Source organism: Epithele typhae, assembly GCF_022376455.1.
Source record: "Epithele typhae strain CBS 203.58 chromosome Unknown BXZ73scaffold_1, whole genome shotgun sequence".
Lineage (NCBI taxonomy): Eukaryota > Fungi > Basidiomycota > Agaricomycetes > Polyporales > Epitheliaceae > Epithele > Epithele typhae.
This window is the reverse complement of record NW_025954192.1, coordinates 1,736,468-1,763,221: the sequence shown is the minus strand read 5'-3', so window position 1 is coordinate 1,763,221 and position 26,754 is coordinate 1,736,468. Positions and strand designations below refer to the sequence as shown.

At 57.1% G+C, this 26,754-nt stretch overlaps 9 protein-coding genes across 9 annotated transcripts; 5 read left to right on the top strand and 4 right to left on the bottom strand.

Moving 5' to 3' along the window:
* Positions 1-102: 102 nt before the first annotated feature.
* Positions 103-2,373, top strand: BXZ73DRAFT_73156 (V-type ATPase; the record flags this gene model as incomplete). Its single annotated transcript, XM_048021841.1, has 10 exons — positions 103-160; positions 216-335; positions 389-432; positions 487-588; positions 638-778; positions 830-981; positions 1,031-1,163; positions 1,216-1,236; positions 1,290-1,645; positions 1,698-2,373. 10 exons carry the CDS (start codon positions 103-105, stop codon positions 2,371-2,373), a joined length of 1,803 nt encoding a protein of 600 aa, XP_047884108.1.
* A 2,183-nt stretch (positions 2,374-4,556) lies between these two features.
* On the top strand, positions 4,557-7,453 carry BXZ73DRAFT_73155 (FAS1 domain-containing protein; the record flags this gene model as incomplete). Its single annotated transcript, XM_048021840.1, has 6 exons — positions 4,557-5,053; positions 5,107-5,178; positions 5,237-5,640; positions 5,698-5,786; positions 5,840-6,065; positions 6,120-7,453. The coding sequence occupies 6 exons, from the start codon at positions 4,557-4,559 to the stop codon at positions 7,451-7,453; spliced, it is 2,622 nt and encodes an 873-aa protein (XP_047884107.1).
* A 2,332-nt stretch (positions 7,454-9,785) lies between these two features.
* BXZ73DRAFT_95882 (uncharacterized protein) lies at positions 9,786-10,589 on the bottom strand (the record flags this gene model as incomplete). The annotated part of the gene is made up of 3 exons (XM_048026931.1): positions 9,786-9,829; positions 9,888-10,443; positions 10,503-10,589. The coding sequence occupies 3 exons, from the start codon at positions 10,587-10,589 to the stop codon at positions 9,786-9,788; spliced, it is 687 nt and encodes a 228-aa protein (XP_047884106.1).
* A 1,092-nt stretch (positions 10,590-11,681) lies between these two features.
* On the top strand, positions 11,682-13,213 carry BXZ73DRAFT_95881 (uncharacterized protein; the record flags this gene model as incomplete). Its single annotated transcript, XM_048026930.1, has 4 exons — positions 11,682-12,087; positions 12,149-12,198; positions 12,252-12,300; positions 12,369-13,213. The coding sequence occupies 4 exons, from the start codon at positions 11,682-11,684 to the stop codon at positions 13,211-13,213; spliced, it is 1,350 nt and encodes a 449-aa protein (XP_047884105.1).
* A 606-nt stretch (positions 13,214-13,819) lies between these two features.
* On the bottom strand, positions 13,820-15,653 carry BXZ73DRAFT_36820 (tRNA isopentenyltransferase; the record flags this gene model as incomplete). The annotated part of the gene is made up of 8 exons (XM_048017893.1): positions 13,820-14,009; positions 14,067-14,154; positions 14,208-14,264; positions 14,319-14,537; positions 14,593-14,719; positions 14,773-14,857; positions 14,912-15,318; positions 15,369-15,653. 8 exons carry the CDS (start codon positions 15,651-15,653, stop codon positions 13,820-13,822), a joined length of 1,458 nt encoding a protein of 485 aa, XP_047884104.1.
* Positions 15,654-16,977: 1,324 nt separating this feature from the next.
* Positions 16,978-19,701, bottom strand: BXZ73DRAFT_95879 (5-oxoprolinase; the record flags this gene model as incomplete). The annotated part of the gene is made up of 9 exons (XM_048026928.1): positions 16,978-17,581; positions 17,638-17,766; positions 17,817-17,900; positions 17,950-18,150; positions 18,199-18,414; positions 18,470-18,917; positions 18,968-19,345; positions 19,395-19,511; positions 19,569-19,701. 9 exons carry the CDS (start codon positions 19,699-19,701, stop codon positions 16,978-16,980), a joined length of 2,310 nt encoding a protein of 769 aa, XP_047884103.1.
* A 1,123-nt stretch (positions 19,702-20,824) lies between these two features.
* On the top strand, positions 20,825-22,439 carry BXZ73DRAFT_36859 (beta-tubulin 1 tubb1; the record flags this gene model as incomplete). Its single annotated transcript, XM_048017904.1, has 6 exons — positions 20,825-20,857; positions 20,916-20,931; positions 20,987-21,331; positions 21,392-21,769; positions 21,822-22,335; positions 22,388-22,439. The coding sequence occupies 6 exons, from the start codon at positions 20,825-20,827 to the stop codon at positions 22,437-22,439; spliced, it is 1,338 nt and encodes a 445-aa protein (XP_047884102.1).
* Positions 22,440-23,016: 577 nt separating this feature from the next.
* BXZ73DRAFT_86512 (ENTH-domain-containing protein) lies at positions 23,017-24,884 on the top strand (the record flags this gene model as incomplete). The annotated part of the gene is made up of 10 exons (XM_048024229.1): positions 23,017-23,180; positions 23,242-23,320; positions 23,385-23,522; positions 23,561-23,656; positions 23,770-23,862; positions 23,951-24,094; positions 24,144-24,340; positions 24,402-24,485; positions 24,518-24,685; positions 24,758-24,884. The coding sequence occupies 10 exons, from the start codon at positions 23,017-23,019 to the stop codon at positions 24,882-24,884; spliced, it is 1,290 nt and encodes a 429-aa protein (XP_047884101.1).
* Positions 24,885-25,663: 779 nt separating this feature from the next.
* Positions 25,664-26,715, bottom strand: BXZ73DRAFT_86511 (PRP38-domain-containing protein; the record flags this gene model as incomplete). Its single annotated transcript, XM_048024228.1, has 7 exons — positions 25,664-25,769; positions 25,822-26,110; positions 26,158-26,273; positions 26,324-26,444; positions 26,535-26,553; positions 26,595-26,609; positions 26,662-26,715. 7 exons carry the CDS (start codon positions 26,713-26,715, stop codon positions 25,664-25,666), a joined length of 720 nt encoding a protein of 239 aa, XP_047884100.1.
* Positions 26,716-26,754: the final 39 nt, after the last annotated feature.

Genomic DNA, 26,754 nt, shown 5'->3' with positions numbered 1-26,754 from the left:
CCCAACGCAAAGAAAACACTCATCAAGATTCAGGATGAAGACCGCGAGTCCCGTTTTGGCCAGGTTTTCGGCGTGTCTGGTCCCGTCGTTATTGCCGAGAACATGACCGGTTCGGCCATGTACGAACTCGTCCGTGTCGGCCACGACGAGCTTGTTGGTGGTGCGTATACATATTTTCGATGTGCGCAGAACTCCGGCTGATTTGATGCTTGTAGAGGTCATTCGTATCGACGGAGACAAGACAACTATTCAGGTGTACGAGGAAACCTCCGGAGTTACGGTCGGGGACCCCGTCTTGCGTACGGGGAAGCCTCTGAGTGTTGAACTCGGCCCTGGTATGTACTATATTGGCGATGTCTCTATTTGCAGGTCAATTGAACTCTTCAAGGTCTCATGAGTAACATCGTCGATGGTATTCAGCGGCCACTGCGAGTGAGTGCTCATTTCAAAGCGCTGCGTGTATGCAGTGTAACATGAGATACGCAGGGCATTCAAGAGCTATCCAAGTCCATCTACATCCCAAGAGGTATTAACACCGACGCGCTGGACCGCTCTCTGAAGTGGGATTTCACCCCTACTGATATGAAGGTACGTTTCCATCTGCCCGGGTTTGGGAGTAGTCTTGACACAGACATAGATCGGCGACCACATATCCGGAGGCGACATCTTTGGGCGCGTCTACGAGAACTCTCTCGTTGACAAGCACAAGATTATGCTTGGCCCTCGCGCTCGTGGTACCATCACTCACATCGCGGAGCCTGGCAGCTACGCTGTCGATGTGAGGGCATGATATGACATCACTGGTAAGCTCGCTAATCACGCGCATTAGGACATTGTTCTTGAGACCGAGTTCAACGGCGAGGTCACCAAGCATGCCATGATGCAAGTGTGGCCCGTTCGCGCACCACGCCCTGTCGCCGAGAAGCACACCGCGGACTACCCTCTGCTCACTGGCCAACGCATCCTTGATGCACTCTTCCCGTGAGTGATGGCCATCCCGACCTTCGCCACGATTTTGACCTTGCACAAGTTGCGTGCAGGGAGGGACGACGGCGATTCCCGGAGCGTTCGGTTGTGGCAAGACGGTTATCTCGCAGGCTCTTTCGAAGTTCTCCAACAGTGACATCATTATCTACGTCGGCTGCGGAGAGCGCGGTAACGAGGTATGTTTGATAAAACCTAGCAGATCGCGAAGTGCTGATGAACCGCGTCCAGATGGCCGAAGTACTTATGGACGTAAGTCGGTTTTGGGCACTTCGCAGTCAATCCACGCGCTGACCCCAATGCAGTTCCCTCAACTCACTATGGATGTTGGCGATCGTCAAGAGCCCATCATGAAGCGCACTACCCTTGTCGCCAACACCTCCAACATGCCTGTCGCTGCGCGTGAAGCCTCCATCTACACCGGTATCACCCTTGCGGAATACTTCCGTGACCAGGGAACCAACGTCTCTATGATGGCCGACTCGACTTCACGTTGGGCCGAAGCTCTTCGTGAAATCTCGGGTCGTCTTGCGGAGATGCCCGCTGATTCCGGATACCCTGCATACCTCAGCACTAAGCTCGCAAGCTTCTACGAGCGTGCGGGCAAGGTTACTTGCTTGGGTAACCCCGTGCGTCAAGGGACGGTCTCGATTGTCGGCGCGTAAGTCTTCCGGACTAGTGTACCGCTAAGAGATGGCTCATGGTGTCCTCAGCGTCTCGCCGCCGGGTGGTGACTTCTCGGACCCGGTCACGGCCGCCACGCTCGGTATCGTGCAGGTCTTCTGGGGTCTGGACAAGAAGCTCGCCCAGCGGAAGCACTTCCCGTCGGTCAACTGGTCGTTGTCGTACTCCAAATACACTAAGGTGTTGGAGCCATACTACGAGCAGTCGGAGCCGGGCTTCGTCGAGCTACGGATGAAGACGAAGGAGATCCTGCAGAAGGAGGAGGACCTCGCTGAAATCGTGCAGCTGGTCGGCAAGAGCGCGCTCGGCGAGAACGACAAGATCACGCTCGAGGTCGCGAGGATGCTCAAGGACGACTTCCTGCAGCAGAACGGTATCTCGGAGTACGACCGCTTCTGCCCCTTCTACAAGACGAGTGCGATGCTCCGCAACTTCGTGGCGTTCCACGACGCGGCGCAGAAGGCGGTTGGCGGCGGGGACCTCACGTTCGCGAAGATCCGCGAGTCTGCGAGCGATATTATGTTTAAGCTGTCGCAGATGAAATTCGAGGTACGTCGCGGTGACCCATGTACAATTTTGGCCGGTGGCTCACTCCAAGACTCCAAACTGCGCCAGTCGCCGTCGCAAGGCAAAGAGCCGATCAAACAGAAGATGGACGCGCTGCATGGCGAGATCCAGGAGAAGTTCCGGCAGATGGTAGAGTAAATGGACGCTATACCCCCTCACACCCACGACTTGTTTAATGATGCAATAGTACGTCTTTGACTTTCCTTGCGTGGGTGCAGGCGACGCACAAGCCTTGCTATACTCGTCCCTCAAACATCGAAGATTCTACACACTAATCACAACAGGGCTGTCTCCGCGGCGTTCTACGCGTTTGGCAGAGCTACTCGTTATCGCCTGACCCTTGGCGCCAGCAGCACCCCCACGCCGCTGTCAATCGAGCGAGCGCGACGCCCGGGTCAAGCCCCTGGCTCCTGTCCTTCCTCCTTTTTGCAAGCCTGACTTGGTACTCGCTTATTTCACTATGGCTACGTCGTGGTGTCTCATGTTGATGCCATATCTCCGGCATATCGACGAGCCACCATTCGACACTGTCGGCCGCATTTTCGACGCTGTCGACCAGTTTTTTCCAGGTCATTCGGGTCTCTCCACACATTCGATCTTTGTTGACGGTCTCCTGTTTAGGGCTTGGTCTTGCAACATAGCCCCCCGGGTGTTGATTGTAAACGGACCGAGTGCTATGACCTGCATCAGTGGATTATGGTTACAAGAACGTGATGTTCGATGCCTCTACCATGTTCCCAGATTGTATTCGGGCCAACTCTCCCCCGTCAAAATTAGCGAAACCCTGAATCTGTTGCGTCGCCGCTCGACAGTGGATGCCACATACTACCTCATCGACTTACGCATTTCCAGTCGGTTTGCACCTGATCAGCATGACAAGTTAGTCCCCGGCTTAGACTGCCTAGACAAAGGTATCGGGCTATCCAGCACAGTCCCACGTCTTCGTTTTAAGTCCCATTATTCGGAGAACCAACATCGATGTATGTCTTCTATGCATTTAACGTCTTCGCTTACAACGTCATTGAATTTACTGAACGCAACAGGTCTACACCAATGCGGATATGCTTGAGACGAGCGACCAGCCGCCGCAGAAGCCTTGGAATGTTTCTCTGCGATCAACAGGAATGTGTCGCTCGTTCGGCGTATTCGGAATACGAGTAAATGCCTTGGCGAACGATCCATCCTTGGCCTTTTCTCGATTGTCGGTTCTATGTCTGCCGGATGTGTATGCATTAATCACCGTCACCAGTGTTCAACCGTTTGCAATGCTGCGGCCGCAATAACTATAAGATGTATCGTACTGTAGATAATCAACAATAACCGCACGCGCTCTCGCACCGTATGTCTTTCCGCCGTCTGGTCCTTGCGGGATGCCATACCTCACGCTTTCCCAGGCCATCACTCTTCCCGAGGGACCTTCACCACAGGCCTCTATCGTCTCCGATGAACCTTACATAATGGGTCCTCGGTGAGCATCGCAACTTGCCTCCAACCTCGTGACTCCTTCCTTTCGGCCCTCGCCTCGATCGATCCTATTGACTCCGAGGATGAGGCAGATGACACACAGTTCCAACGTCACAATCTCAGTTCCTAGCGCACTGGCACCTTGCCTGCCGCCTGTTTAAATCGGCGGCTCTCGCTGCGTCTCCAAGCCCCCGTCAAGTTTGTGTGGGCGGGAAAGCCACGCTGGAGGGGCCTTGCGGAAATTATACTGCTGGTCGGCAGGAGTGCCCTGGGCGAGAACGACAAGATCACATTCAAGGTCGCGCGGATGACCAAGGACGACTTCCTGCGACAGAATGGCGCAAAGGCGGGAACTTAAAGGCGGGAACTTCACGTTTGCGAAGATCTGCGAGTCATGTCCAGGCTCTTGCAGAGATGAATCGCGTGGTGGCCGTTGTATACGTGCACATATGATTTTTGTCTACGGCGCACTCCGGACTGCGCCAGTCACGGTCGCAAGGCAAAAAGTCGATCAAGCAGATCCAGGAGAGGTCCTGGCAGATGGTAGAAACGCCAACGAGTTCTCTAATGATGTATGTCCTGACCCCTTCATGTGCGCGCGCGGGCGACGGGCGTGGGCGCAGCAAGCTATGTCACAGCGAACGGTTTGTGCGTCGGGGTGCATGTTGAGCCCGGGGCTGCGTGTGTTGTGGCGTGCAGTTCCAGAACGCGGAGAGGAGGAGATGCTGCGGAGCGGGGGTCGGACTCGCAGCTAGCGCCAATCCCTGGCTGCGGATGATGCCTCATACTTAAACCATCGCCCACCAAGACGGCGGACCAGCCTCACGGCACCTGCCACTCCCTTTCCTCCTCCCCTCATGCTCCTCCTGCACGCCGTGCTTGCGGTCGTGTCCGGAGGCATCCTCGTCTCCGCTGCCCCCGACCCGGGCCGCGCGAGGCACTCCGAGGGCGCCCCCGACACCCGCCCCGCGTCCTACCGCCGACCCGCTGCGCACGCCGGCTCCGAGTGGGCCCCCGACAGCTTCGGCTTCGACCGCCCCCAGTTCGTGATGGACGACACCCGCATCGCGCACGCCGACGCCGAGTACGAGGACTTTGGCCGCCAGGAGCCCATCGGCCACTTCCCCGGCGCACCACCGCAGTCCCCGAGCCGCGGCCCGCCGCACGGCGACTTCCCGGGCTTCCCGACCGACCTGCCGAGGCCCCCGACCGACATGCCGAAGCCGCCCCAGCACCCTCACCGCCCGCCCCCGCCCAAGGACGACGAGGAACACCCGCACCACCCTCCGCACCGTCACCCGCACGAGGACAAGTCGAACCTGACCATCTTCCAGATCCTTGAGTCCAGCCCTCAGTGCGTTTAACCAACGGTTAACCACCGCTTCCCTTTCTAACATCCGCCTCCAGGTTCTCCCGCGTTTTCAAGCTCGTCAACTTCACAGAGGATGTCACCAAGCTGCTCAACGACTCCTCGGCCAAGTACGTTACCTCACGTGCTGCTTATCGTCCTCCAACCGCTCATGCGTCTAATCCGCAGCATCACGTTCTTCGCCGCCCCTAACTGGGCGCTCCCCAAGCCCCGTCACCCGCCCCCGCAGAAGGGTGAGGACCTCGACTGGGAGCGGGTCCTGAAGCCAGAGGACGATGTGGCCGACATGCTCGCTGCCGCCGAGGGCCTCCTCGCCGCGTCGGAGAAGCCGGACAAGGACAAGATCAAGAAGTTCCTCGGCTACATCCTCCTCTACCACACCCTGCCTGACTTCTACACCGCGGCGGAGCTCGGCAAGAACAACACGGTCGCGACATCGCTCTCCCTTCCCGACGGCTCTCTCGACGGCAAGCCCCTCCGCCTGCGCATCGGCCGCCAGAGCATTCTCTCGCCTCTTCTCACTGTCAACCTCTTCACCAAGATTGTCCGCCCTGACGTCGCTGCTGTTAACGGTGGGTCAATCACAAAAACTGTCGATCACGATTGTGTACTGACTCTTATTCTGTAAGGCATGCTCCACGTCGTCAACGGCCCTATTCTGCCCCCACCTTCGATCTTCCAGCTTTCGTTCTTGTTCACAGATCCATTCTCCGTCTTTGTACGTGCTATATGCGTAGTCTTCGAGAACTCTAATCTGACTACGCCTCCCAGACATCCGCTCTCCAGCGTGTCGGTCTGACCGATGCCGTGGACTGGCGCAACGTTAAAGATGGCTCTGTTGAGGGCTCACCCGCCGTCACTGTGTTCGCCCCAACGAATAAGGCGTTCGACAAGTTGCCGAAGAAACTCAAGCTTTTCCTTTTCTCTCCTTTCGGCGAGAAGGTCCTTAAGAAGCTCCTTCAGTTCCACATTGTTCCCGAATATGTTCTTCACAGTGGTGAGTTTCGTCCAATCTAGTGCCTTCGATCAAAAGCTCAAGGTGTATGCACAGATTACCTGCACGACGCGTCGGAGTCTGTTATCAAGCGCAGGGGTTTTTACGAAGGCGAGGGGAGTCAGTTCTTCGACCAAATTGACTACAACCACGACTTCGCTGGCTTCTTCGACGTGCCGGCGGAACGCTCTGCAGCAGTTGACCCCCGCCTCGAGCATGACTTCAGAGAGTGGTTCGAACAGGACTCACAGACACCTTATTACAGTGCTGAACACGCTCCCGACCAATTCACGGAGGAATTCTCCCAGTACGGTGGGCCGCAGCGCATGCCGCCGCCACCTCCCCTTCACGGCATGCCGCCGCCTCCGCCTCCTCCCGGTTACCACATGCTTCCGCCTCCTCCTGGTTTGTACGGAATGCCACATCCTGGGCCGTACGGGATGCCGCCTCCTCCACCCTCTCCTGGTCATCACATGCCTCCCCCTCCTCCTGGTCCGTACTATATGGGTCCGTACTATATGCCGCCTCCTCCCCCTGGTCCTCATGGTATGCCTCCGCCCCCGCCTCCTTCCGGTCACCACACGCCTCCTCCCCCGCCTCCTCCCGGGCACCACATGCCTCCTCCCCCGCTGGGACCCCACGGCATGCCTCCCCCTCCTCCTGGTCATCGCATGCATCCCCCTCCTTTCCCTCATGGAATGCCCCCGCCCCCTCCCCCGCCTCATCCTGGCCACCACATGCCACCCCCTCCTGGTCCCCACGGTATGCCGCCGCCGCCGCCTGGCCCCCACCATATTCCCAAGGGTCCTGCGGACGAGCACAAGCACCACCACCACCTCCCCCCTCCCCCTCCTCCCGGCCCCCACCACGATGGACCGCACCATCCTCCCCCTCCTCCCGGCCGCAGGCCCGACCATCCCGGTAAGGGCCCGAAGCCCGACCACCCGTACCACCCGCCACCTTTCCCGCACCACCCGCCGGAGGTCTCGTACGCGCAGAACGTGACGGTGCCGACGCTGCTCGCGAACCACAGCCTCGACGTCGAGATCGTGCAGTTCGCGCGCCGGAGCCCGCTGCCGTGGAAGAAGGCGCCGGTGTACGGGACCGTGATGTTTGCCAACGGCCAGCCCGTGCCGGTGCTCGACGTGCCCACCCGCAACGGCGCGCTCCACGTCGTCGTCGAGCTCCTCAATCCGCTCCGGCGCGGCGGCCGTCACGGGCCACCCAAGGGTCCTCACGGTCCCAAGGGCCCGCATGGCCCGCACAGGCCTCACGACGAGCCTGAGTGGGAGCACGAGGGGCCGGTGCCGGAGACCGCGTTCGAGGAGCACGAAGACGGCGAATGGGCGGGCTGGGAGGAGTGGCTCCCTGCCTGGGCCGAGGAGAACTGAGTGCCGTCTGTTACCCCGTCCAATAGTTTCTGACCTCTGAACGTTCCTTTCCCGTGTTCCCAACTCACCCTCCCTCCTCCCACCATATACAGCTGTTGTAGATTCAACACGGTAGCGTCGAATGTTGCGCTCGAGATCACATACTTGTACATTAGTTGCTCCTGGTTGTCCAAGACCTGCCAATTGACTAGCACAGCCCACCACGTCCGTAACAATGGAATGATCACTCGTCATTCCAATAAACACGAAGTCGTTGTGCAAGAGGGGCTTCTATGGCACCTGCCCTGAGAAGACTGCATGTCAAAGAGCTGCATCTGACCTCAAATCTGAGCATTTCCAAGAGATGTGATCTATGTGAGTTCAGCATGCGGCCATCGCAACCCACTGGTCGGTCACTGTACAAGTTTAGAACAAGCATTCAAATACTAAAGCTTATGATAGGTGCGTTGCCCGTCCGCTTTACGTCGCCATGGGCTAATGTAGTGGATGGCACTGTGGCAGTCGACCATTTGCTGCTTCGATATGCAGCGAAGGCGCAGACAGGGACGCGACGGGGCGATGAAGCGCGCGCTGGGCCCCGGCCGCGGCTGCCGACGAGTCGTGTTCGATTGATGGCACAGTACGGCTTGCCGATTCACCTTCGACATGATGCTACAAGGCCTGGGGCCTGAGCGCTGAGCCATCGGCATCAGGAGCCGTCGCGCCTAACACCTCCGCAACTCTGTAATTGACACCCTCAATGGGCTCATCGCCGCCAGTGCCACGTCCGCCGCCAAGGAGGTCGCAAACCTGTGTCAGTTCGTGCCAGCGAAGGCAGCCGTGTCCCTACTTCTCCTTATATTCGAGGCGATCAAGGCAAGTCGCTCCCCCAACCTGCTAATCTGCGCACACGCGGTGCCGCTGACGCCAGTGCTACATATGCAGGACGTACGGACGCAACGGGATGACTGCATCCGACTCGCGTGCCGCTGCCTGTTCCTCCTCGTCAACATCCGTGACCACCTTCTCGATCACGCCACATCGGTTCACCGTTGGCGACTATGGGTACTTTCCGAAGTCGATTGTTGTCGAACAAGAGTGGTCCGAGTCCGTCGTGCTGGGAAACGTGTAGGACGAAGGCCGGTCCGCTTCAAGACCACGCGCGTGTCGGACGGGAAGCCACAGGACGGCCATCGCAAGTGGTATGACGTGCGGTCCTTCGAGCTTCCGGATGGAGTGCATGGGTACGCCTTATTCTCTCTCGAACCATCGTTCGCTGAAGAACAACGATCTCAGATGGACCGTCGTTGTACTTCCGGAAGCGGAGCTTGGCATGCACGTTATCCACACCACTGAAGTGGTCCGCGCTGAGCACATTTGGAGCTGACTGTTGATCCACTGAAGAGCGCAAGCCAGGAAGTACGACATCGCACCCTAAGAGTTGACCCTCAATAGCCTTGCGACTGTTCCCTCCTTGCGCTTGTCCCCTCGCCGATCTGACCTATCCCTTGTGCCCTTCTTCCCACAACTTCCACCGCACCTCTTTCGGCCATCAGAGCTACTCACCGTTCGCGAAGGAGGGGGAGCAGGTTGTTTCAGGGCAGGATCTCGCGCCGAAAGTGTTCTACCTCTTTACGTCCGATCAGAAGGGGAACACGCCGTCCGACACCGAAGCCCCGTCTCCAGGCGGGAGGCACCCCGAATCGACCCGCACAGCGCGCAGTGTTTCGCCAGTTTAAACGGGTGAGTGGTGTTTCTACGCGAAGTGGGTCTCGCGGATGTGATGCTGACGTGTTGTGTGCGGGTGAGTCACAGCGCGCAGGGGGTTTTGGTCTACGTGCAGCTGCATTCGGAGGATTTCTTAGATCAGGGTTGTCGGTATGTGACTTGGTTAGAAAGAACAACAAAAGCGAAGACCGTAAAATCGCAAGACGTGCGATCAGATTAGTCCGCTAAGGCGTCGGGACTGGCACACACGATCGCCGACGCGACAGCCAAGATCCAGAACATTCAAACTCACACTCGTTGAACTCGTCCACCACCAAGCTTAAGCTCACGCTCAGGTGTCACACTATTGTACCCGTTCATGACAGTTCGAGCGGGCGACGCGATGCCCGCGTCGCGACACTGGCGTACTGTGCTTCCAAGTGTTATGGATAGATATAATGGCGTTTTTGCGGTCGTCTCAGACACATTACGATTCCAGCACGGTGGGCGTTCTCGGCATGAGCTGGGTCAAAAGTGTGATGGTATTCTGTATAACATTGCCGCAAGCTGTTCGGTCCCCTTCTCGCGCACAGAACGTACAGTGGATTGAACACAGGCTCGACAAGGCCCATATACGACACGCGCATTAGAGTCCATCCTCGTCATGGAAGTATGAATTGGAGGGTACATCTGAACGAAAGCTTTGCTGAGAACGGCATCCAAGGACGGCGAGAACGCGCATGCTTACCTTCTGGGAGCGGGATGACACGACGCCAGTACAACCTCTCCTGATCAAGGTACCACATCGGGTCTTCGTCGATCTCGAGGACCGCCTTCAGCTTTTCAATCCATTCCCATGAAGTGCGGTGGTGGTAGTTCGTTCCAACCTGGAGGCCGAACATCCCCTCTGCGTCTTTGTCGCACAAGGGGACCCATCTGACTAGATGCACGTACTTTCTAGGCAAATCGATGTGTTTCGCCAGGGCGTGGACGAGGTCTCGACTGGGAAGAGTAAGGTCGAGATACCCAATTTCCGTCTCGGGTCTCGGGTTGTCTGGGTACTCGAACAGTTGCTGGTATTCTTCAGGGACTGGGTTTGGCAAGGGCCCTTTGAAAGGGCGGGAAGTCGTTTTGATGGCATCTGGAAATTTCGCCAATATGATCTTCAACATGTGTGCATCGTCGATGGGCCAAGCAAATCGGAACAGAGGAGGTCTAAATTTCGTGCCGTTCACATAGCGAAGTCGGCTGTCGAATTGTGAGTCCTCGATGGGTTGCATGGAAAACAGACGCAGGTCTTCCTCCTGGAGATATACATGTGAGCGTATACTTTACGAGAGGCTTCCCTTGTGAGTGAACGCACGTCTTCGTACTCCAGTCCATCAGCAGGAGCGAATGGAATGCGTCGACTAATTTGAAGAGGTAAGAATGACTCGATGAGATCGATCATCTTGGTGGAGTCGTGGACTGAGGGTAGAGTAGCAGTGAAAAGTTGAGCGTTTACGTTGAGTGGTCATACACCATGGCCCGCTATATTGATACGGTCCAACCGAGTTGTGACTGCGTGACGAATGTGACTGCTGATATCTCCAAGATCTCTCGATGTTTTCGGAAGGCCTACTTGATTGGATTGAGAACAAACGACATGATATATGCTTGTTCCAAAAGTGGTTCTGTGAACTCAGAGCAACATACATATGCAATCTGATTCCCGAAAAACAAGGATGAACCGTATTGAACTAGGCCTTGGCCGACTGCTTTTGTAATTTTTTTAAAAGCTACAAACCAGCCGCTAATATGGCGTAGTATGCCATCCTTGTACTTCCTAAGAGCATGTGGATCCCGGAGTTGAAAGAAACTCGCGTTTCAGCGACTGGCAGACAACGAGTCCTCGGAGTCGGCTGAGGGTGAAATTCCTAGAAGTCCAGACACAGTCCAGAGCAAGAGGTAAAGGGGTGCAGGCCTCGCGCGCACTCCGCACTGGGCACATGTACACACAGTACACATCCGGACATTGCTACTCACAGCAGGACCAGCGCTGACGGATTGAGGAAGACAACAACGGCTGTTTAAAGTAATAGTACTTGACGGTCTCATCTCCTTTCGGCTAATGTGAGGACAAATCCTGAGCAATGATTCGGATTTGGATGTGTGCTATATGGTGTGAAGCGCATGAATCCGGTACAGTAGAATCACGTAGCGATGCACACGGGCTGTTGTGCTTCTGGTGCTGGCCCCTGCTGGGTTCTGGCCGCATTTGGAGGGGTTCCAGGTGACTTGAAGTACCAGGGCCATGTTCCTTTTCCTGTCCGTTTTTATTCCATTTTCCGAGGCTCTTTATAAATACACAGAACACTGCCGCGATGAGCCCAGCATCTCCAATCCACTCTCCTCTTTCCCGGTGTCGCTGTACACCGAGCCTCATCTCATCCACTCCTGCATACATAGGAACCATCATTTCCACATGGCTTCGACTGAAATAATGTATCCCCCCGACATCCACACGACTCTGAGCAGTGCTTGCTTTTCTCTCCTGAATGCCATGGAACTGGGAAGAGAACACGACCTATATGAATGTGTCACCCGGTTTCTTTCCATCCCATGTGATTCTATCAACACCGAGTTCGCCTCGAAATATCTACTCCGCTTCCATATCGCCCCTCAAGGATACGTGTCAATCACCGTCAAGCCCAAAAAAACACAAATCATCGAGGACATAAGTGAAGCAGAGACTGTGCTCACCGACAGCGACTACGATAGCGTAACAGAATATCGTGGCTCGGACAAAGAGGACAGCGAGGAAGATGAGGAAGACCTGGAGGATAGGCGCTCCATCCAGAACGCAGACAACCGCACACCGAGTCCAAAGTCACAATACAGGAAGAACACTTCCAGTACCACCCTTGACGAAATCGATTCAGACAGTGACATGGACTGGTGGCACGACCGTAATGATAGCCAGGCACTCGGCAAAAGGAAGGACGAATCTCACGCTGGTGGTGCAACTAGGGGTTCGGGATCTGCTGGGCGAGGCCGTAGCGCGCGGGGGTCTCAACCAGGTCGCGGTGCTGGAAAAAGGGCCACACGAGGGGCTGAATCTCATCAAGCCCAGGCGCAGCCCCCTAGCAGCGTCATAGGCGACACTGGCGCCGCTACTAGAGGTACATAGTCGGGTTCACGTATTCTCGCTGATCAAGTACTGATAGGTACCCACGTCTCTCCTTAGTAGCACCAGTGTCACAGCCACGTGCCGGATCGAAGAAGAGAGGTCGTACATCCGATGTATCGGTACAGGGCAATAATGCGGCTCCGCCTAATAAGAAGACGAAAGAGAAGACGAAAAAGCCGAAGGATACCCAGATAGTAACACGCTTTCCTGACTGGCGCTGGGTCATGGCTTGGATGATCCGTGACCTCCCAAATGGCAGCGGCCTTCGAGAGCTTCAACGTACGGTCGTCGCCCTCACAGAAGTGAAGCTGGTCTCTCGCAAAGTGCGGGGGCTGATGTCAGCTATCAGGAGGGGCTACTCGAGCGCATTTTCGTACTACGTCAAGCTGATCACAGCCAAGATGGATGCCATGCTAGCACAAGTCATTCAATCTGTTCAGGTCGCCTTTGGTGAAAAAGAGGGTTTGCAGCAGGTCGTCGCACTCACGGTTGTGAACGACTATTGCCGTTTCATCTACTTTCAACGGAGCAGTGTACCAGAAATCACCAGTTTGGATGACGTCCCGCAGAAAGGCTATCCGATTCCCCCGGAAAAGAAGAAGGGTGGGGCCAGGAAAGAATACCTTTACGCGACGATCCTTAAATCCACCGCACCAATCCCTATGATCACTGGTTCCACAAGATTTGTGCTCTCCGCAGCCACCCCCCCTGTCCTCGCAGACGAGAAATTGGACTTCACTGCCGAGTTCAAAGAACACTGGGCGAAGTTCAAAACATGGGTGAGAAACAAGGAGCACTTCCCCCCTCCCTCTGGCTATAATGGCGATCAAGTCGGCGCTTCGCAGAGTCAAGTGGGGGTACAGGAGGGGAATCCTAGCGAGCCTGATTTTGCAGGACATGTTTAGCGGGGGTCAAGTTCGAAGGGAGGCAGACTCCTCGGGCGTGTTTTGTAGCACAAATGACTGTATCGACGCGAGTAAGTAGAAAGCCACGTATATACGCTGTGTTGACGCGAGTTTTTCGCTTCCTGGTGCGCGGGTATAGCTACGTGGTATCAACGGAGTGATGTAGGCCATTCGCGGCAAGGACAGTACTCTGCTCCGATTTGTGGGTCGTATCTGATCATATAGCTAGTAGCGAGGTGGGAAAGGACGAGCGCCCGGAGGGCCGCGCCGCCGAGCGGTTACGCCGCGATGACGGCGGTGAGTCGATGAGTAGCTGGGAACAGGAGTGTGTTACCAATACTTGGGCAGGAGAAAGGAAGGTGGGCAAGCCCGAAACCCTCGCGAAGAGGACTCGGGCACCTGAGTCTACCCTGGCAGGGATTCATCAGTCTAGCCATTGCCTGGCCACGAGCACGCTTCAGCTATCTTCTGACCAGATATCGCGTCCACACACCCGGTTATGTCGCCCTGACGAGCTTTCACTGGTTAAGCTTCAAAACTGAGAATACGCTCTCGCCGCGATGCACAGGCTACATGGAGCTCGCAGCCTGTGCGGTACAACTCGAATCACACTTTGTCCGAGTCTCCTCTCCCCATTGATGCCGACCTCCCATTGAGCTTTCGGGTCATGGTTTTGTGAGCCTTGCTTCGCTGGTGCTCTTCCCACTTCTGGCCGTCGACCATCACGGGCTGCTCGGCGTTTGTCGTACACACGTCGCACTGTCTGCGCTGGTGTGCGCTGAGTACTGCGAGCGGGCTATCAAGTCTCCGTCGTGAGAGCAATGCGCAAATGGTTTTAAGAATCTAAACGCACTCTGTGGGCTTTTCGCGTATCTCCAGGAGCGTGCTTGCCGCCTGGGAGAGCGCCGCAGGGTCTGGGAGCTCCGTTCCTTCCAAGAATGCTGAAGAGGTAACGGTGAGCAGGACGAGCCAGACCAGTAAGTATGGAGCGCACCTTTGGTAATCTGGATTCCTCGGTCGTGGACGTTGGCCGTCCACGCGTCGCCCAGCTCTGCACAACCAAGATGAGCGTGACGATCCGCCGCCGCCGCACATCGACTCGTACCAGTAGCGTCGAGGATGTATGTAGGTACTTCAGGCTCTGTGCCTTCCTCCCTTGATGCGGAGTTTGCAGCGAAGACCGTTGGGAGCAACTTGTTGCGGATCCACGAGATCTGCCTCTTTGCGTATCGTCGCGTACCGAGCTTCATCTGGTCAACTGCCTCCGAAAATGCGGAGTCTTGGCGCCCAGGTGAGTTGAGGTAGTTGTGGAACTCCTTATATCCTACAAACGCCGTTCAGTCGCCGGACAACAACGTACAAGAGAATTCCCTACACACCGATCGCTTGGTAGATACCTAGAGTGTAGTCCATCTGAGCTTGTGGTGAGGCCTCAGAAGGGGTCTGCGCCGACGTGCTGGCGGAAACGATGCTTCGGAGCGTCTGTATCTCGTTCAGTAGGCCTTGCTGCACTTGGTTAGCTGCTGTACGCGCATCAAGAGGGGTCACAACATCCATACCGCGATCATCTGATCAACACGCTCGTCCAACCGAGGCTTGAGAGCATCTGGTTCCGCATACAACCAGAAGCAAAGCGTGCGATATCTGTGAGATGGTTAGATTTGATGTAAATGAGGATGTTGTTGACAGCATGCTTACCGAGGTCTTGAGACGACACGAGACTGCTGCTCGTAAACCTCGCTGGCCAGGCGACGGTTATCTCGCATGACACGGAGGCAAGTGAGCACTCTCCGCGTGTCTCGCCAGTGCCACCTCTGTGCCACTGACGGGTCCAACCCAGCGAGCAGTCGATGGAGAGCGAGCGGAGCATCCTCAAACTCTGGCAGGGGAGCTTGTTCCGGGAGTTTGTCGAACAGTGCTCGCAGTTCTTCCGGGAGTGCAGCAAGAGCATCGGAGAACGCTTGCGACGACGTAGGGACAATCCCTAACGACTCTGACGGCTTCTCTATGGACGCCATGCGTTCGGGAAATATGAGGTGTTGTATCCAGTAGGAAGTCCCACCCACGACGATGGGCACCTCCCCTTGCTCATGAATCTTGTCGATCTGCCCCGCAAATCAAGCTGAATGCCAGTTGGGATGGTCGGGCGACTCACCTCGGTTATGGCGTCCGCAATCCATTCTGGGCCCGTCAACTGCTCTCCTGGCTCCTTGTAGTCCATGAGGAGGTGCTCGACCCCGCATCGCTCCTCGACCGGCACCTTGTTCGTGATGACGTCCATCCCCGTGTACACCTGCATCGAATCGGCATTGATGATCTTTGCGCCGCGGTAGGGATGGTTATGATGGCCGGCGGCCAGGGAGAGTGCGAGCTCGATGCCTAGCTTGGACTTGCCCACTCCGGTCGTCCCGCAGATGACGATGAGCGGCTTCGAGGGCATGCTCCTAGATAGTGCGACTTGACGGACGGAATTGCGAAGGGCCAGCTCGAGACTGGCTGAGACTGAGATGGGTGTGTACCATTGAGGCGGAACATACCAGCATGTAGTCCAAGAGAGACACGATCGGTTGTACGATCGTCTTCGGGCAGGGACGCTCTAGCGCCGGACCGAGCTCGCTGCTCGAGTTGTCGCTCTCGGTCTTGTCGCTTGCGGTCAGTGCGGTCACTGCAGTACTGACCACTGTCTTCTCGCATGCCACTTTACACGCCCCGGATGGGCGCATTCTCTTCACGCAGTCGTTTGGTTTACGTAACTTTTTTTGCGCTTCTACCCTGGTCAAGAATGGCGTCGGTCCATACCCAGGGCACCCCTAGGGGACAGGCCGCAATGCGCTCAAAGACAACAAAATTCCCCAATGGCGTTCTCCCAGCACCGATCGCGGGAATACGTACACAGCCCACTCGGCAGCCTGGACGGGACGCAACAGGCTGGTCCGTTTGGACAAAACAACTACAGTGTCCCACGGGTCCCGCTGATATCTCTGCGATTTTGTATCAGCGGTCGCTTATTTTTCATATCTACACAGTCTCACATAGTAGCTACATACATGAATATTTTCAGGGGGATCTGAAGTACAAGAGACGAGTGCGACAAGAAATGACATATGGCCCTAAAGTTCGAACCCACCCCTCCTTGGGACGGCCCATATCGGGCAATAGATCATGGATCTCCCACGACGCGTATTGGCGCTTCCGATGAGCCATCGCGGCCGTGCCAGTGCTCAATGCCATCCTCCTCATCGTCCTCCTCGTCCCCGCTGTTACCTTCATCCCGTATCCGTACCACAGCCTCCCCCTCGTACTTATCAGGTAAGGTTTCCATGCAGGACACGGAGGGGCCAGACAGGACGACGCGTCGTGTGAGAGTGTCACGTGGTACGCGTTATGTCGCCCAAAAAGACGCCAGAAACGCTGGAAACCTGGGACATGTCCGGCATCACTAGCCCAGCCGTGTGATCACTTGAAACCCCGCAGGGAGAGAGCTAACATTAACAGAAGTCATTAAATCAATCTCCGAGCTTCAAGAAAGTTCCACTCTCCCAACGACATGTCCTCTGAGTTTGCTCACACTCTCGGAAATGCGAAAACATATTTTCATGGTCTCAATTAGCTCTGGGATCAGCTGGAATTGTTACTCTAGCTACATGGAACATCATTGTGCACTGAAGTGACATTTCTTCAAGATTATTGTGAGTGTATATCAGGAGGATCCGAGGTCTGTCCCAAGGACCCGTGGGACACTGTACGTCAATGATTAATCCTTCCTACTCAAGAGTGATGTACAGTTGCTTGCTCGTTAGAAGCGCGGTCGCACCCGGGACGATCACGATCGTTTGTGTGTTGTCGATGATCATCGCCGGGCCCTTCACCTCGTCGCCCACTGCCAGCCCCTCCAGCAGAAACACCGGCGTGTCCTCCACCCGCCCTACACTGTCAAAGTACGTGCTGTACGCCGAGTCCGCCTTCTCCCGCCCAACGGGACGCCGCTCGAGTTTTGCGACCTCCTCGTACACCGACTCTCCCAGCGAGTCGAACGTCTTCCCGATCCCGCGAACCTTGACGTCGTCGACCACTACCGCCTTCGCGTCGAGCAAGAAGCCAAACTCTTCCTTGTACACGCGCCGGAATGCCGCGCCAAACTCCTCCGCGCCGTCGCCGTCGCCGGGCAGCGGGAGGACCATGAGCGCGGTGTCGGTGCCCTCGAAGCGCATGTTGAGCATGCGCTCGGTGTGGACGCGCCCGCCCTCGAAGCCCTGCCGACCGAGCTCCTCGCGCACCAGCGCGTCGAGCTTGTCGAGACGCGCTTTGAGTGTCGCGCGGCTCTCTGGATTATAGACGGTCGAAGAGGGCTCCTGTAGCTCGTATGCCCTATAACCGAATGGTCAGACGGGATGTCGCGAGCGGAGGAAATGATGCATGCGCACCGATCGGCGAGAGCAAGACCGTAGGCAGAGAGTATGGAACTGTATCGGTGAATGAGAATGGTTTTGATACCGAGCAGCTGAGCGATCTCGCAAGCGTGTTGACCGCCCGCGCCCCCAAAGCTCGAGAGACTGCAAAGAGTAGATGAGCAATGAGACTTGCACGGTGAGGAGGTACATACACATGCTTCGACGTCGCGTATCCGCGTGCCTCCGTGAGCGCGCGTATCGGCCTCGCCATAGTCTCGTTAGCGACCTTGATGAAGCTACTCGGAGAGTTAACCAGAACTTGCATCACGAATCAGAAAAACACACCCATATATAATCTCGTCCATGCCCATCTCCTTCTCACTGACGCTGGCGTTGATCTCCTTCGCGAGAGCGTCAAATGCCGACTTCGACGCCTCGATATCCAGCGGCTCCTTCTCCGACTTGCCGAAGATCTTCGGGAAGTAGCCGGGGATAAGGCGACCCAGAACGAGATTCGCATCTGTTACGGCCAAGGGACCGCCTTTCCTGTAGCACCGGGTTAGCACAGATTGTATTCATATACACAAAACATACCTGTAGCATGCTGGCCCTGGCTCGGCACCGGCACTGTGTGGACCCGCTTTGAAAAGCCCATTCTGGAAAGTGAGACATGACCCGCCTCCCGCAGCGACGGTGTTGATGTCAAGCTGGGGAGACTGGATGGTCACCCCGGCAGTGGTCGTCTCATAGACGATTTCGTAACGCCCTGCAAACCGAGACACGTCCGTTGAGGTCCCGCCCACGTCAATTCTGTGCGTTGATCCGTGAGCCGCGAGAGTGACAGCCATAATGAACGGTTACGTACCCAATAATGGGCGTCTTCTTGCTCTCGTCCCAGCTGGTGAGCGCGTAACCCACGACGCCGCCGGCAGGTCCACTGAGAATGCTCTTGAGACCCGAGAAGTTGTTGAGGTCGAGCAAGCCGCCGTCGCTGCCCATGAACTCGACTCGCGGGGTCCGAAGAGTCCCATCCTTGAGCTTTGCATCAAAACCGGAGAAGAACCCGTCAAGGTAGTCTCGCAAAATGGGCGTAAGGTACGCATCCGCTGTGGAAGACACTCCGCGCGGCACCATCTTGATCATGGGGAGTAGCTGGGACGACGCGGAGACCTGGGTGAACCCAAGCATGCGTGCAAGCGCCGCGATCTCTAGTTCGTGCTCCGGGTAGGTGTACGAGTGGCAGAAGACGATCGCAATCGAATGGAAGCCCTCATCGTACAGGCGCTGCAAGTCCGCGCGCACCGCGTCCATGTCTGCATCGCGCGTTGAGCGCGCATATATGCAGGAGATGGGACGGACGCACCGGGCTTCCGCATAATCCTGACCGCCTCGCCAGACAGTCCCTTGACGATCTCCCCAGGGCCTTCCGCGTGGCCCTTCTGGTCCCAGCCCTTGCCACGGTACCCGCGTTCGACCTTCCCGTTCTCATCGAACCGAACGGCGTGTTCTTCCGCCCTCGGGTCGGAGGTGTATCCGACGAGAGTAACGCGCTCGTCGACCTCCAGAATGGTGGAGTAGAGTGGAGGCGGTCTGCGGATGTTGAGGTCAAAGATCTTGGGGCGCGACTGGTTGCCGATCAGAAGCAGATCCTTGAAGCCACGCGTGATGAGCAGGGCGTGTTTGTGGCCCTTGCGCTCCAGAAGCGCGTTTGTTGCGACCGTGGTGGACAATCGGATGTAATCTGCGCGCCGTTGGAGGGATTGCTCGCTGTGGACGGAGAGGATGCTCACCGATCTTGTCCGTGTTCAAGATCTGCCCACGGGGGAGCTGCTCTCCGGTGACCTCCTCAAGCACGCGTCGGATCCCTTCTGTGGGCGCATCGCTGTAGTTGCCTGGATCTTGTGAGACTGTCGACGGGACGTGAGGGACGCATGCAACGAGTGCGTGATGGAAGTAGGACTCACGGAGTTTGACCACAAGTTCCTTGCGCTCGCTCGGGTTCTCCGGGTCGGGGTACGACGCGTGAACGTCGCAGAAGGTACCGCCGCGGTCGGCGCAGATCCTGATAGAGTGGTCTGGGACTGTTCTCGCAGGCATGGGCGCGTCGTGGTGTCTATCGTTGTGCAGTTCAGTCGGTTGTGTGCTTATTCGAACCGATACGAGTCAGTCTTGGCGCGAGCCTCCGATTCCGTGATGGTTGAACCAGACGCCGGCGAAGCTTGCAACTTTACTTAATCAATTAATGGAGAGCGCGGAAACTGGCGATTGGGGGTGAGCATCGTGCAAACACCCAAGTAGAGACGACATCGGAAGAGGACTGTGCATGCGCCCAACCGACTGTGAAAGCACATGGCGCAAGGTGGGGCAGGTTCAGCCCTCACCGTAGCACTGAACAGATGGCGAGAACTCGGATTCAATGAGTGGTGTTGTGCCGAACCTGAAGACCTGACATGCAGGATGTATCATCTGAAGTACTTCGCTGCGCTAGTCTGAGTGCTCTCTATCGATCCTCGACTGAGAAACGCTTCTGAATCGCACACGGAGGTATCAGTGAGCGCGGACGCGCCACCGACGCGCCGGCGATCGCCCGATGAGCGCGCTCGCCTGTTATGCACGCAGGTTAGGGCTGAACACAGCGAGCGACACGGTGAAGACTGCATGCAGCAACGCCGCCGGCGGGGAAGCCGGAAACACGTTCGCGTAGAGCGGAACCCATTTGGCGGGTCGACGCGTGCAAATCGTGCGATATCGATTATGGGCGCCTTCTCTGCTGGCCGTTAAGCGATGTGCAAGACAGCTTCCAAAGACAGCAGTTGAAAGCATCTTCGAGATTGGTCGGAAAACGTCGAGGCGAAAGAAGACAGGAGACATGCGAACGACACATTGGCGGGGCATGTGTGCGGGATAATAACGAGGGAGAAGAGAACAGGGGCTAGATCGAGTGGAGTGGCGGAAACCACGTTGGGCTTGGCGATTCAAGCTCCGACTGAATATAGAAGCCCTTGACCTCGAGTCGTGCCCGCTTCGACTTTGTCCCTCCCCGGTACCCTCCATCCTTGACGACCCCGCCTCTACCCCCAGTTCTATTCCCTCATGTACGTGTTTTCTACCCTCCTGAACCACTTCCGACCGCAACGACGCGTCGGATTGCTCTCTTCGGCCTTCAACCCACAGTTTCGGCCTTTTCTTGAGCAGTCGCGCTGACGTTGACATTTCCAGAATGCGTGAAATCGTTCACCTTCAGACCGGCCAGGTAAGCCCGACGCGTCTTTACACACATGTCCCCCCTTTGACCACCCTGCGACCTCCAGTGTGGTAACCAGATTGGTGAGAGTCGTTGATTGCTGGCGATAAACAACCTCGATCGCTTACAAGCGCGTAGGTGCCAAGTTTTGGGAGGTCGTCTCTGAGGAGCACGGCATCGAGTCGGATGGTCTCTACAAGGGCAACAATGACCTTCAGCTCGAGCGGATCAACGTCTACTACAACGAAGTCGGCGCCAACAAGTATGTTCCCCGTGCTGTTCTCATTGATCTTGAGCCCGGCACCATGGACTCCGTCCGTGCCGGTCCTCTCGGCAGCCTTTTCCGCCCCGACAACTTCGTCTTCGGTCAAAGCGGTGCGGGTAACAACTGGGCCAAGGGCCATTACACTGAGGGCGCGGAGCTCGTTGACTCCGTTCTCGATGTCGTTCGCAAGGAGGCTGAGGGTACCGACTGCCTGCAGGGTGCGTGTTCTCGTGACGCCGTCACCCGTCACGGTCACAAGGTCTGATCCACATGTGCAGGCTTCCAGATCACCCACTCGCTGGGTGGTGGTACCGGTGCAGGCATGGGTACCCTCCTCATCTCGAAGATTCGTGAGGAGTACCCCGATCGTATGATGGCCACCTACTCTGTCGTGCCCTCGCCCAAGGTCTCCGACACTGTCGTTGAGCCTTACAACGCCACGCTCTCGGTCCACCAGCTCGTCGAGAACTCCGACCAGACGTTCTGCATTGACAACGAGGCGCTTTACGACATCTGCTTCCGCACGCTCAAGCTCACGACCCCCACCTACGGTGACCTCAACCACCTCGTGTCGATCGTCATGTCGGGTATCACGACTTGCTTGCGTTTCCCTGGTCAGCTCAACTCCGACCTCCGGAAGCTCGCCGTCAACATGGGTATGTAATCCAGCCCATGTTGTTGTCATCTGAACTCACTCGTTGTCCGCAGTTCCCTTCCCCCGTCTTCACTTCTTCATGACCGGCTACGCTCCCCTCACGGCCCGCCTCAGCGCGCAGTACCGTGCTGTCACCGTCCCCGAGCTCACACAGCAAATGTTCGATGCCAAGAACATGATGGCTGCGTCGGACCCGAGACACGGTCGTTACCTTACCGTCGCGGCTGTCTTCCGTGGCAAAGTTTCGATGAAGGAGGTTGAGGAGCAAATGCAGAATGTGCAGAACAAGAACTCCGCGTACTTCGTCGAGTGGATCCCCAACAACGTCCTGTCCGCGCAGTGTGACATCGCTCCTCGTGGTCTCAAGATGGCCGTCACCTTCCTTGGTAACTCGACCGCCATCCAGGAACTCTTCAAGCGTGTCAGCGACCAGTTCACGGCCATGTTCAAGCGCAAGGCCTTCCTGCACTGGTACACCCAGGAGGGTATGGACGAGATGGAGTTCACGGAGGCGGAGTCCAACATGCAGGATCTTGTTGCGGAGTACCAGCAGTACCAGGATGCCACGTGCGTATATTCTCTAGCGAGCTGTTTCATATGTTGACTGAAGTTCCAACAGCGTCGAAGAGGAGGGCGAGTACGAGGAGGAGGTCCCCCCTGAGGAGGAGTAAGCGTACTGTACAACCCCCGCTATCCCCCCTTCCGCTAACACGAAAAGGTCGTCTACATCGTATACACTTTATATTGGTCGCTTTCCAGTGTTATCCGCATTCCTTTCCTCGTCTGCTTTACTATCGTCTTTGCGCTTGACGACGCACCACATCCTCCGACACCGGTTGGCATTACCGAAGTTACCCCTACATACGTTTACGAATTCATGACCTTGGAATATCTCAGCCAGAGGATGAAAACACTGCGGCCGTAAGTGCTGAGCTGAAGTCCGCTCGCCGTGAAGTGTCTATTGTAGCCAAGTGGCGACATTGGACAATAGGCGGGGTGCACTGGCCCCTGGGAGAGAGCTCAAGTGAGAGGGCGCACGACTGCGGACCGGGCCCAATTGCGAGCGCCGGGCAGATCGGCGCAGGTGTGGGCCTCGCCGTCGGAGATGTCTCAACCTCGACACCGCTCTCCTTGATCTCAGCCACGTCCAGCTCCCCCTTTCTTCCACTCTCCGCGATCTTCTCGGTCTCCGACCGTTCCTCTTCAGTGCAGCCCCGTGGACCCCTTCTAGGGCTGTGAACGCCGGCCATGTCAGGCATGCAGCACCTCGGCAAGGGCATCATCCGCACCGCCAAAAACTACACCAAGGGTTACTCAGACGTCCAGGCCAAGGTTCGGGAAGCAACTTCGAACGACCCATGGGGCCCATCGGGCACTCAGATGAATGAACTCGCTCAGCTCAGCTACAACCAGTACGTGCGCGACGTCTGTTCACACGAGACGCGTCCCAACGCCCCCTGCCCCGCCTCACAGAGACCACTTTGTCGAGATCATGGAGATGCTGGACAAGAGGCTAAACGATAAGGGCAAGAACTGGCGGCACGTCTTCAAGGTGCGCGTCCCGCAGCCCCATCTCCGCTCCCACTGACTCGCTCCCCCCGCCCCGTCGCTGGCAGTCGCTGACAGTGCTCGACTACCTGCTCCACGCCGGGTCAGAGAACGTGGTTGTGTACTTCAAGGACAACATCTACATCATCAAGACGCTCAAAGAGTTCCAGTTCATCGACGAGGAGGGCAAGGACCAGGGCGCGAACGTGCGCCAGAAGGCGAAGGACATCACGAACTGCTCCAGGACGAGTCGCGCCTCCGGCACGAGCGCCGCGACCGCGCGATGATGCGCGACCGGATGGTGCGCAACCGCGGCGAGGGCGACGGGGACGACGAGGAGGTCGACGAGAACGCGCTGCGGCGGGCCGCAAACGGGCGGCGCGGGCAGAACGGGAACCCGGAGGACGACGAGCTGCGGCGCGCGCTCGAGGAGAGCAAGCGGACGCTCGCGAGGAGCAGACGCGGGAGCGGATGACGGCCGAGGAGCGCGACCTGCAGCAGGCGATCAAACTGAGCGAGGAGGAGGAGGCGAAGCGACACAAGGCCGTGCAGGACGCGAACCAGAACGCGCTCTTCGACGAATCGCAGTGAGTGCCTATGTCTTTCTTTGCGATTGTGCCTGAGCCCCGGGTAGGCAGCAGAACCCGAACAACTCCTTCCCCTCGTCGACACGTCCCTGCAGGCGCCGCAGTTCATGCAGCCTCAGTTCACCTCCGTCCAGCCCCAGTTCACGGCGTTCAATCCATATCAGCAGCAGGCACAACAGGAGGCGATGCAGGTACGCGTGTCCCTGCATACCTCGGCATGACGCTGACGGTCATGTCCAGGCGGAATATCTACGTCAGCAGCAGGAGTGGCAGATGCAACAGATGCAGCAGCAGCAACTATTGGCCCAGCAGCAACAGCAGGACGAATGGATGCGTCAGCAGCAGATGCTTCAAATGCAACAGCAACAACAGCAACAGCAACAGCAGGCATTCCTCATGCCTCAGCAGCCCTTAGCCGCGCAGCCCACGGGCTTCGGGTGCGTCCTTGGCACTGCGCTCATCATTACATGTGGATTGACGATGGCTTCACCGTGGCAGCTCGAACAACCCCTTCGCGCCGGCGATGTCACTGTCCACGTCGTCGCTCCCGACTGGGCCCCAGCAGACCGCAAGCCCAGTCTCGTTCAACCTTCAGGGGACGTACGGTGGTCCAGCTCAACATCGCCACCGCCGCCATCCCAGTCAGCGCCGCCCGCAGCGCGGCAGAACACGATGCCCGCCGTCCGGGCGCGCACCGACGACGGCGAGCACGCGAAGCTCGCGGGTCTGCTTGCCAACCGCGAAGATGGTGTCGACACGTTCGGTAACTGGGGCAACCTACGGTGCGTATTTAACCAACTTCATGTTCAATCCCGTTGTGAAGATGAAGGCTGCTGACTGTTGGTCAACGGCAGATACGGCCAACAAGTCTCGCGGGTGGGCACTCAGCCGACAGGTGCGCCGCAGGGTACTTTCAACCCGTTCGCGCAGCAGCAGCAACAGCAACAGCAGAGCAACGAGCAGCCATTCTTCTCCATCTAGCGCTCTTCCTCCTGCGCTTCATACGTTCTGCTGTTTATTCCATGTCCTCCGTTCCTGACCCATGCTCTCCCGTCCGCGTGCCGTTCTCTTCCCTTGTCGCTTTCCCCTGTCTGACCCATATTCCCCGCGTCGTGCTTCCGACCTCTTTCTGCGCCACCTCCCACCCTCGCTCTACGTTTGTTCCCGCACGGATGCACGCCTCGCGCGAATGTACATTTCCTTCTTGGCCGGTATACGTAATGTCTCGCAGACGCGTGGAGGGGACTGTCTTCGGGGGCGCGGACGGTGTGTCATGCACATGTAGGTCTATGTCGAGCTCAAATGCAAACCCCGCTGTTCTCGTAGACGCGCCGTCGTGCAGGGGTCTGCCACTGTATCCGCCTGCGTTGGCGCGACATCAGATCAGTGGATTCGGACAACATATATGCGGCGACGCCAAGTCAGAGTGGAACAGAGTGTGCAATATATGTCGGTGGTAAACGTTCAACATTACAGCGGTACGCAGGACTGCTCTTCATAAGTGCCCGCAAATCGTCGGGGAGCGCAGCGAGAACGTCGCGAGATGCCTGTGATGGTACAGCAAGGTCTTCGACTTTTTGTACGTCATGCTACATGGACACCATAGCAAGCATTGGCAAAAGACGGGGACGTTAAGCCAACTTCAAGCGGAGGAATATCGAACAGAACTTTTGCGTAGTGTGCACGAAGGCGTGCACGTACAGCCACGAGATTCTTCGATGCGATACCTACAAAGGTACAGAAAGCATCCGACTAACGAGCTAACGACTGGGAGATCGCGCGGGCGACCCACCCGCAGAGCCGTCGCGCCTGTCCGGCGAGATGCTCCTGCTCCTCGACCGGTACGGCGACCGCGAGCCGGAGCGACTGCGGGAGATGTACCGCGAGCCAGCGGGCGAGGGCGACCTGCTCCCGGGACTGTCGCTGCGCCTCCACTATGGCCCGGGGACTGCGACGGAGGGCCTGTCCGTCCCGACCTGCTCCTGTCCGAGCTTCTGCTCCTGCTCCTGCTCTGCTTCTGCCCCTCTCGCTGCCGTGCTCGCTCTTGCCCTCCATCGCGTCCAGCAGGCGGCTCTTCCGGGGGCCGATGTCGCCCGCGTCTTCCAGCACATCGCGTTTTGTCATTCGGGGCAGGATGAGGTCGCAGACACGCTCTTCGTTGAGGAGCTGGTCGACGAACTCGTCCATGTAGGTGAGGGTGTACCCTCCTGCAGCCCGTGAGCACACAGAACGGCAACCAGGGGGGAACACGCACCCATGCCCAGATATCGTAGTTTTCTGTAGTCTTTGAGCAAGGGTTCCAGTATTTCATACACCTCGGCTGGTCGGAACGTCATGCGGATGTAGAACACAGCCAGTGCTCTTAGATATCTAGGTGGGTTGGGGGGTTGGACGACGCATGCATAAGCAGAAGCACTCACTTGAATTCATCCGCTCGCAGATACTCTATCAGAATCTCCTTCTCTGGCTGGATCTGTAGGAGCTTGAGGAGCAGGCACAAGAACTCGGTGGGTTTTTGGTTGCCGTATACGCCCCGATGGCCTTGAGTTCCAGAGACTTGTCGATGATTGTCTCCGCTGCTTGCGAAGTCAGAGCGCGAAACCAAGGGAACGGTAAGTATAACGTGCGCACCAGTCAGTGCGAAACAATGCTCTTTCCAAAGTTGGAGTCATAGATGCGGTTGCGAATGACGGATTCGACTAGGTACTGAGCATTCAGATTGACATTTCTCCAGGCTGCAAGACAAAACGGATCCTACCTGAGGATTCTGGCCATGAATGGCGGTCGCACCGCGGACGGTGGTGTTGGCCATGGAGGACGCGTTGTTGATCTTTGTTTGTCACCAACAGCG